Here is a 10,393-nt window from a genome sequence, read left to right on the forward strand (position 1 = left end):
AAACGATCTGTTGTGACTTTTCAAAGTAGAATCAAATGGGTAACTCGCATGCCGTTAACCATAATACTTCTAACACGACACTGATCATTCTTTTAGATTTCACTCGTGCACATAATACTTAAAATACAATTACGCTTATAAAACAATCAAGGACTCGATGGTTATCGTGACCTAAGTTTTTTGGAAACTGAGTTAGATTTGGCGCGCGACAAAAATCAGTGTAGTCAAAATGGTATAATTCTATTTCAGCACACGGTTAAAACCGGAAGGCGATCATTTTCTCGTTACTATAGTTACGAAAGCCCCATAAGAATACAAAATGAACCGCGTCGAACGTCGGTATTTTTCTAACGCCATGGCCAACTCTACAAATTCTCTCCTTCAACCTGGCTAATCGTGTGATATACGAAATGTCCGAAGAACAACTTAAGTACGTTATAACTTATAAACAACGCGATACAATTTTTAGTTGATGTTCTTTGAGCAAATGCAACCTGTTTAATTTATATTAAAAGCCATGGCTAATTCGTAGTATTTGCGCGGGAAATCTCGAAGAGCGTTTTACGCCATGGAGATTCGAGCTCTCCGACGTTACTCGTATAGCTCCATCAATTGGTTTTTGATTTCATTATTTATTCATTTTACATGAATAAATTCATGACACTAACTATACGAAGCAAATATTAATAAAACAAACTCTCCGTATACATGTATTTATATATATATATATTCTAAGGTTGTCTTTCCGGATGACTAAAGCGCTTCTAAGAAAAATATGCAAGGAATCAAAATTGTACGACACACCGTACTTGAACGAAACCCTCTATTTACATTTCAAAGGATTCGCCAAAATTGAAAATTTGGAAGAGTACGTTAATTTGAAGAGTCTATGGCTGGAAAACAACGCGATCGGCGTCATCGAGAATTTAGACGCCCTCACAAACCTTCGAAGTTTGTATTTACACCAGAATAAGATACAAAAAATTGAAAATTTAGGTGACGTAAAGGATTTGGATACTTTAAATCTAAGTCACAACTTTATATCGAAAATTGAAAATATAAGTGAGTGTTTTTTCCTATTCTGGCGCTTTGATTAAAAGCGTAACCTCTATTTTGAAATCGTCATATCACCCGTCACTTAGACAGTTTTTTCAATACTCAGTAAACTTTGTTCAACAATGAAGAAACGTTCACCGCTAGTAGCGCGACTGAGCTCACTTTTCCTTTAAAAAACACAATTCGTTATGCTACACCAATGTTGTCGAGACTATCAATGTAATAAATCCTTGTTGTCCAGACTAGCAATGGAATAATCCGGCATTAATTTTAGGGGACCTCTAGCTCGGTGACACCACTAGCGGCGAAAGTTTCTTCTTCGACCCCTATTAGCATATGTAACATAATTATTCATAAGTAGGCCTCTGTACAACATTTCCATAGAAAAAATTTCAATGAGACCTTGTTTCACACGGAACATAGCCGTCTGTAATACAGGCCATATTATGAACATTAATTGTTTTTCCAAATCTGGCTCTTAGCTTCCGCATTTGATAACCGCCAGATAACGGTAATATGGAGAAAAAACCATCCGCGTGACGTCATCTTGCTAGTCAACTGCAGCAGCAGCTGCATTTAAACGGTGGCGCGCAGACTTGGAATTAGCGGGAGTCTTGGGGCCAATGGCTCTTAATAAAAATAAGTGGGCTCTTAAAATAAATCATTCGAACGGGGGTTGCGGGCCACCGGGGCTCTCAATTTAATTAAAAAATATTTATTAAACATTTTACGGAAATTTCTGGAACATGATTTGTACCCTATACGACAGCGGGATCTAGCGTTACAAATTATTATGTGTGATATTATAATATACTTGCTTGTTTTAAAGTTAATAAATGTTATGTAAGTAACGTAACCAATTTTTCCTACCTAATTTTAAATTATTTCCCCTAATCCCCCCCCCGCTTGGGCCAGTGGCTCTCAATAAAAATAAACTTAAGGGGGGTCGGGGGCCTGCGGGCCCCCGTAAAAAATATAACTATTTCCAAGTCTGGTGGCGCGTGTGATTTTTCAAACGTTTTAATTCATAAAGCTAAGGCTTATGTGTTTACTTTCTATGATAACGTTACGCGTGTAATGCAATTGACATGAAATAATTGTCTGCTTTTATTTAGTTCCACCATGGTTAATTATTGTTTGATCAAAAATTGCTTGTCAACTAAAAAGCAAAACTGACGCTGCTTTAACTAAAGTTAGTTTTCACAATTTCCTCAAAATGGAAAACTTCGACGGAAATGGGAACGGACAATTTTAGAGAAGATTCCTAATGACAATGAAAATAAACCACTTACGTGACTTACCTTGAACTTAGACGAACCTCAGCGTATTTGTAGTAAGCATTTCCTAGTTAAAATTTTGTACAAACATGCGCTGTGATCTATTGTGATAATACTCACTCTATTAACTTGTTTAATAAAGTATTTTGTGATATTTTCACAATCAAAAATGTTTTAAATGATAAAGTACTTGGTTATATTTTCATAATTACATTGATATTTTAAGGCTTAGGGTGAAACAAAATGTTAACTTTGAAAATTGACGGCTTTTAAAATTCATTTTGCGCGTGAAAATACCTCTACATGTTATGGTCAAAAAAGCACGCAAAGAAGGCTGTGTGCCCAAGGCATGTACCTGTAGTGTCGCGCGCTAAAACGTCATTTCAAAATCCGTCAATTCCCGCTTCTTATACACTCTTTTACGAAGTCGGCCATTTCATTACAGGTCTAATTTAAAATAGTACAGGCAAGGGCGCCTGCTCATCAGCTCGAGACGTCGCGTGCACTTGACCGCGTGAAGCGGCCTTGCATGCGCTATTTGAAATCAGACCTGTAATAAAATGGCAGCTCTCACAAATAAGGATATGAAAGAGTATAATTTTCCCCATATTACCGCCATCTGTTGGGTTTCAAAAAATCGTAATGCCGCCCTCTCGAATATCTCTATTTTATGGCCTATATTACAGACGGCTATGCACGGAACATACAAAAATACATAAATTATTATAATCCTTGGGCCATTGAAAAGATTACCATGGAAATGAAATAACGTGGTAAACTTTAAGACTGGCAAAGCCAGACACGCGCGAGGAATTCAAAATCCGCTTCACTATCTTCCGTTTCAAATCAGTAAAGCTGATGACGCGTTATTCGTCACGGAGGTTGAAGTGACGTAAATTACATCATAAAGAAAATGTTTTTGTGGCATATGCTATTAGATTGGCTCTTTTAGTACCAGATTCTGAGGATAAGAAAATTTGGAATCGACGATTTTCTCTCTCCTTTTTTATATTATAATATTTAAAACTACAATTAAAAAATTCTTTTGTAGGTCATTTGACTCATTTGACCACCCTAAACATGAGTCATAATCGTCTGACAATGGAAAGCGACCTCGAACATTTGAAAGAATGTCCCGCGTTGTCCGTATTGGACGTTTCACATAATTTCATCGATGATCCCAACGTGTTGGATATTTTTTCGGATTTGCTTTCGCTGGTAGGTTATACCATTCTCACTTCGACGTCTGAAAATAATATAATATTCCCTCATGGATATAGCGATTATTTTTTCCAAAATCTTTCTCAAGTTCCTTTCAGTCGCGTGCTACCACATGGACGAAGCTAAGATTGAAGTGTAATCCATGGCAGGGGTGCACAAATTTCAAGTTTTGAAAGTCGCCATTTTCAAGGTCAATATTTAGTAAAGAGCATTCATTTGGGCACCCCTGGTCTATATAGTCGAGTGAAAGGAAACGTGTAGTACTTATGGAAGGAGCGTTTAAAAGTAATTAATTTTTTCATGCAGAGGGTGCTAAACCTCATTGGAAATCCAGTCATCAAGAAAATTCAGAACTACAGAAAAACATGCGTCACTTCCATAGTAAGCTCGCGAAATTGTCGTTCTATTATGATGTTCAGTGGCGCATTCGTCTTAATTTGTCTGTTTTAACAACTGACTGTACGCAGGTGAACCTACAATACTTGGACGACAGACCAGTTTTCAGAAAAGAGAGGGCTTGTGCGTATGCTTGGTAAGCCTTCAATTATTAATAAAAAAATTTATACTCCCTTTAAATTACAAATTTATTTGTCCCGTGTACTTTACAGTGGCGGATACAGAAAAAACTCAAGGGGGGGGGGCGATAAAAGACATCTTGAGCTATGGGTGTAATAAAAAATCATCAAGTCACATGGCGGGGGCGCGCCCTCCCCTTGCCGTGAACCGCGCTTAGTGCTGGGCCGCCCGTGTCAAAGGGGGGGGGGGTCATATGTATCCGCCACTGGTACTATAACACTTTAGAACTAAGGCCACTTATGTCTTAATAAATGATCGTAGGGTTCGTAGAGGATCTGTCGGCGAAAGAGAGGAACGAGAGAAATGGCACAATATGGAGATGGAAAATATCAGACAAGGAGTTGAAAGTAAGTCCGAAGTCGTGAGATTAGTATACAACACTAAGGGGACGAGATAAAAAGCAGACTTTTAAGAAGACGTCAGTTGCCGGGATCCGATGAAATGTCGGGACAATTAGATTTTTTTTCGTAAGGGATTGGGAGTAACACTAAAAGACGTCTCAACATAGTCAATATCCCTAAGTTTAAAGGGCAACGCAAGTGAGCTTGCAAAAAAAGAAAAAGCAGCTTGCTTTTCATCCCCCCAACCCCTCACTCGCTTGGCAGAGGTGGGCAGAGTCAACCGTGAGTTTCGCACTTTAGTGACTTTACACACATTTTGCCAGTTCACTTGCGTTGCCCTTTAAATAAATATATTATTGAATCCGTAATCCAAGCTCCTAATTCTATGGGATATTTACTGTCTGTCTCTGATGAGATAAAAACGTAGTCACTAAATAACGCGTAATTATTAACTCGTGTGTTTTATATAATGTAATGTAATATAATTTATTATAATGTGATATTATTTATGGTAATGTAATATAATTTATGACAATGTTATATAATTTATTATAATGTGATATAATTTATGACAATGTTATATAATTTATTATAATGTAATATAATTTATTATAATAGATTTGAAAAATATCCGGGGAAAAAACGTCGCTTTGATGGAGAACCGTGATGTTTTAGATGACAGTGGAATTGATGAATTATCCACTTATTCGGAATTTTCGGATGATTTCAATGGGGGTCCTGACACTAAAAACCATGAATTTCAATTTGGAGTGAAGCAATGAAGAACCCGTAAAGGATTTAAATAAAAGGAGTCGCTACGCAACAATGAGGGATATTACCTCTACACGTGTGGGCGAAGGCTTATTCACCTAACATGTAGCAGTATTTTGACACGCGAAATTTAAGGAGAAACAAAAGTAATTTGGGGAAAACTACGTGGCCAAATCTGCTCGAAATGCACCGTGACACAGAAGCTGGCGTTGTGTGGCAGATGGACTTTTTTTTTAACTATATCGTGCCACAGTTTGCCCCTTTTGCCAGCGTCCCGCTGCAGCTAGAGCAGATTCTGCCACGTAGTTTTCCCCAAACCATTTTTGTTGAACTTTAACAGGTCTACACGGGCCTAAGGTGGTTCCTTGGGTATTAGCCTAGCTGATTATTATTATTATTCGTATTATTATTAAAAATTCGGCTCGAATTTAGCAAATACGACCTATTCTGGAAACTACAGCGTAAAACAGATTAATTAAATTCAAACTCCGGTGTGGTCATTTAACAGGGCCGTGCTTAGAGCCACTGGGCGAAACTCAGTGTAGCGGCCCTTCGGTATATACATACTTATGGCCCAGCTCGCCCCCCCCCCCCCCTACGGACGGCCCTGCCCTTTTATTTTAAAATCGGCCAATTGGTGATCTTAAAATTCATTTTGCGGGATATGAAAGTGGGTAAATAAGGCCGCTATACCTCATAACAAAAGCGTCATGAGACCCAAAAGTGTGTCAGCCCTTAGCCCTATTGAAATATCTACTGAGAGCGAGTCTCATAATAGACTACAAATCCAACTATAGATGGCTGGGTGGGGTTCATTTCCCCAACTGTTCATATCTCCAACCGTTCATTTCGCCAACTATTTTTTTTATGAGTTGGTGAAATGAGTAGTTGGCCTCAGACGAGCAAATAAGGGACGGTAATCTTAATAGGGAAGTCGGAAAGATTAGAGTAACGCTTGACGCTAGCGCCGCCGTGGTGGTTTTTGGAATTTTATCTACGCAAACAAAACCACGTTTGAAATTTTTGAATAATTCGCGGCGTTTTATAGTGCGTCGTCGTGAGTCGCTGTTGGCCACCCTGGAGTTTGTAGAAGAAATAAATAATTTTGAAGTGTGTAAAAGTTTATTAATGTATTTTTAAATAGCTCTAATAAATATTAAACCGTATTAGATCAGTTTAGACGTATTTCTCTTGGTTTTCTTAAGCCTTGACTTAAATTAGTTTTACGTGTAGGTCTTTTGCAGGGACCGGTAATTTTGCCTGTTGCAATGATTCTAAATATATTCAATTACAGTGTGAAAATAGAACTTTGGGATACAAATGTACTACCCTGTCGAGTACCATAAAATTTTTGGACCCATATATACATGCTAATAAAATTCAAAAACTAGTAAAAGTGTGTGTAAAAATTTTCATATATTTACAATTTTAATGTTTTAAATTGGATTTGGATGTTGTTCAGTTGGGCCCTTTCTATCCACAAAATGATTAGAATATACATAATATTGCTTTGCTTTGTTATTTTTATGGCGGCTTAAAACGTTATGTAATGATATATTGGGTTGGGAATCTTAATAAACGAAACGTTTTTCATGTAAGGCATAGAAGAAGATCTCTTATCATTTTTACACGAACCATACGAGCACCTTATGGAAGGCATTATTCTAAAACTGTTATTAACTTAATCCTCACGACATATCTTGCTTGCTATGCAGACGACTTCAATGGACACGTGACACCTGAGTAGATATAATTCGAACGTCTAACTCCAGAGGGCGCGCGCTATGCGTTGCCATTGGAAAACGCGCGGTTAACCTTGACTATACCGTCCCTTATTTGCTGGAGATATACCTCTGTTCGGGTCTATTCAATAAAGCTAATTCTCTCAATAAAAGGCACCTGTACTTTTCAGCACCGCATTCGGTTATTTGTTATGACAAGAAGCTTATAATAAAACCCTTTTTTTTCTAATTACATGTTTTATTTGTAACATCCGTAATTGTAACGTTCAAGCGTCCATGGTTCAAGCTGTGACTTTTCAAAAGAGCGAAAAACGGCCAGAAATAGCTCGTCGGCGAATGGGCATTTTCTGTTTCCACTGCGGCGTCAGTGGCGTAGCTGATGGTCCGCAGAGCACGTGGCGTGGGGGGGGGCGAGCTTCAGAGAGCCCCGCTCACAATAAAAAAATTTAAAAGGGGACCCCATAGAGATTTTGGCGGGGAGGCCTTTGAGTTCTCTGCTACGCCACTGTGCGGCGTCCGCCATAAACCATAATTCAAGGTGAATAGTTAAAAAAGCCAATTTAGATATCCTATTTTTCAAAGTAAAAAAATATTATTGGCCCAAGGACAGTAGATACAGGGACGATAAAGTGTATTGGCGGCCTCTGTTGGAATATATCACCTGAAACGACCTAAACGCAAGGAGATTTAGTTGTAAACAAAAAAAATGGCGGTCACCTAATTTTAGCGGTTCTTGACAGGCTTAAGTGTTCAAAACAAATGGGCATTTTTTTATTTACGCTCGTAGTTTTATTTTTAATTTAACATCAAAATGGTAAAACCTAACTACAATAATACTGTCCATGGTGAACCACGTCTTAACAATGGCCGCGGTTTGTTTACATCTAACTCCCCGTGAATATGAAGACGTTTAAAATCGAATTTTTATCCCCTGCTTTCTCGTCCCTGTATCTACTGTCCTTGATTGGCCCGTCCATTCTCGTAGTTTCTATAATAATGACCTTAACAAGTCAGTCAAGCCCGTAATATTACCTCTCCTCGGAGGGGTTTAAGTTTATTCCCCACGCGTTATAACGACGCTAAAGTAAACTGTATTAACTATTATGCTTACGATGAGTGTCTTATTTGCAATATAGCTAAGGAGTTATCGTTGGTTCTGTGGTATATCGCTCAACTGCCTAACTGCACGGCCCGGGTTCAAAACCTGGGTGGCGCATTTGTTTTTAATCAATAGAGAAATCGCTAAATTAGAATTTCTTCGATGCAATAATTTAAATCTTACACGAAATCTTGTTCTATATCAATTTAACCAAAATTTCATACTCTATTAAATACGCTTCCGATAAAGCTGAAGGTCTAATTTTCGATGAAGCGTAATGAGTGTCGGTGGTTCTGTGGTAGAACGTCCGCCTGTCAAGCAGGCGGTCTCGGGTTCGAAAACCACCCGATGCGATCGCAAATTGATACTAAGACGAATACCGTGAACAATTGGTGGAAACCCTGCCATTGGACGTTGAGAGGTTGCCATAACACTCAGCACTCGGTCCATCCCAAAGGTCAATAAGAAGGAGTTGGAAAAAACACACCCATGACAACCGGCGCGACGGTAGGCGATAACGAAAAAAAAACCAACCAAATTCAACGCAATCGAAAATTTATCCGTTAACTCTTACCGTCACACGGTGGTTTTGCCAAACCTTTAAACTGCTAAAACGGTGAGCCAAGAAACTGCGTACACAGTGATTACCCTTTGCCCCGAAAATGCGAACGCGTTCGCAGGCCTGACAGACAGACAGACACGGTGGTCTGTATAAGGGTCCTAGAGTACAAAGTCCCCTCGGAGAGGTAAAAATGATGTTGCATGTTTTTAACGTATGATAAATAAGGAATTAAACGCTTTCCATCGAAGTTGTTGTATGATAATATTTTGTTGATTTGCTCAACTTAAAGGGGCTCCAAAGTTCAGTGGCAAAAATGTGTGTAAAGTCAGTAAAGTGCGAAATTCACGGTTGACTCTGCCAGCCTCTGCCAGCCTCTGCCAAGCGAGTGAGGGGTTGGGGGGGATGAAAAGCAAGCTGCTTTTTCTTTTTTTTTGCAAGCTCACTTGCGTTGCCTTTTAATTGTAGCTTACAAATGTGCCTCAGAGATAATAAAAAACATGTTCTAATTTTCTTTCAAACATTGTATTATTTTAAACATTATTCAGTAATATCAGGAAACCATACATGCATACACTTCGAATTTCTAAGGATTCATTGCCACCGTGTTGCGTAAGCAGCTCCAGAAATGGCGGGGCGTAAACTACTACGTCAATGCAAAACATGCCCTTTTTTAACCTTAAGCTGTCTAACATCTTTGCTCATAATTATGCACTACCTCCCATAGAAATCGGATAACAAACTAGAACGTTTTTTTTTAAATTTTGTCGCATGGTCCGATTAGAACTTTTAAAAAACCCTGCCTTTGGCACATGCTTTTCGCTTGGCTGGCAACGAAAGTTTCGCCATCTGCGCCACACTGGTGAACCAAAGATAATTTAAACTCGTACCCTAGATTAGAATACTGAGAGCTTTCCCATTGACGGTTTTGTTACGAAGCGTTTACCCTTTTCCGGCAAGTGACCTAAGAAAAATCGGGCTCCATCGGTTGCGGTAAGGCGCAAACCATGGAGCGAATTTTTTCTGATTTCCAGCGGGAAGTGGGTAAACGCTATCGGCAACGCGCGAGATAGTGATTTCGAATCTAGGGTACGAGTTTAATTAAAGTTGAAGAATGGCTCAAAATTGCGGAATTAAATCATGTAAGAGTAAATACACAAAAGAAAACATCTTTTCACAGGTTAGTGTTAGAAATAGTTTTCTTTTTACCATAATTTCCAATATCTAGGAACGCACTATAAAACGCGTTTCTTTCAAATCATAGAAAGCTAGTTTTTTTTTAAAAAAAGAAGAATGTTTAATTAAATATTTTAGAAGTAATTACTCAAACAAAACATCTTTTCACAGGTTACTGTTAGAAATAGTTGTTTTACCCGCAATGGTTATGAGGGAAACCGGTGCACAGTAATTGTTTATCGCGAATATCTACGTTAGTATTGTATGTACGGCTATAAACCCAATTACGAACATTAGGGCCCAGCTATTTCCTACAAAAAAATGTTCTATGAACATTTTACATACGAGCAATCGTTGTGTCGTATTCGCGGTTTTAACGTTGTACCTGAAACGCGTCTTACAATTTGGCGCCTTCGTTGACTTAAAACGCGCCCGCCGCTCTTCATGTAACCGCGTTTAAAATTTACCACCCAGCTAACTCTTGTTATTTATGCAATAAATCGCTTGAAAATGAAGCTATTGTGAAGGTTGCGAGAGATAAAATGATGGGAAAGACGGAATAATGGGTCACTTCA

The 10,393-nt window shown here is 38.6% G+C and overlaps 1 protein-coding gene across 1 annotated transcript; it reads left to right on the forward strand.

Annotated features, from left to right (window-relative positions):
• The first annotated feature begins 749 nt into the window (after positions 1-749).
• Positions 750-6,320, forward strand: LOC149947742 (dynein axonemal assembly factor 1-like). The gene is made up of 6 exons (XM_090172891.1): positions 750-1,062; positions 3,385-3,551; positions 3,861-3,935; positions 4,022-4,086; positions 4,392-4,477; positions 5,090-6,320. Exons 1-6 carry the CDS (start codon positions 750-752, stop codon positions 5,251-5,253), a joined length of 870 nt encoding a protein of 289 aa, XP_090029017.1. The 3' UTR covers positions 5,254-6,320.
• The last annotated feature ends 4,073 nt before the right edge of the window (positions 6,321-10,393 follow it).

Source organism: Leiobunum rupestre, chromosome 4 (assembly GCF_980474605.1).
Source record: "Leiobunum rupestre chromosome 4, qqLeiRupe1.1.hap1, whole genome shotgun sequence".
NCBI classification, from domain to species: domain Eukaryota; kingdom Metazoa; phylum Arthropoda; class Arachnida; order Opiliones; family Sclerosomatidae; genus Leiobunum; species Leiobunum rupestre.

Bases quoted from the DNA above. Each gene is read 5' to 3' on its own strand.
- LOC149947742 (XM_090172891.1), top strand. From the start codon at position 750: ATGACTAAAGCGCTTCTAAGAAAAATATGCAAGGAATCAAAATTGTAC. The intron at 1,063-3,384 runs GTGAGTGTTTTT...ATTCTTTTGTAG, and splicing joins ATCGAAAATTGAAAATATAA to GTCATTTGACTCATTTGACC. The intron at 4,087-4,391 runs GTAAGCCTTCAA...AAATGATCGTAG, and splicing joins AGGGCTTGTGCGTATGCTTG to GGTTCGTAGAGGATCTGTCG.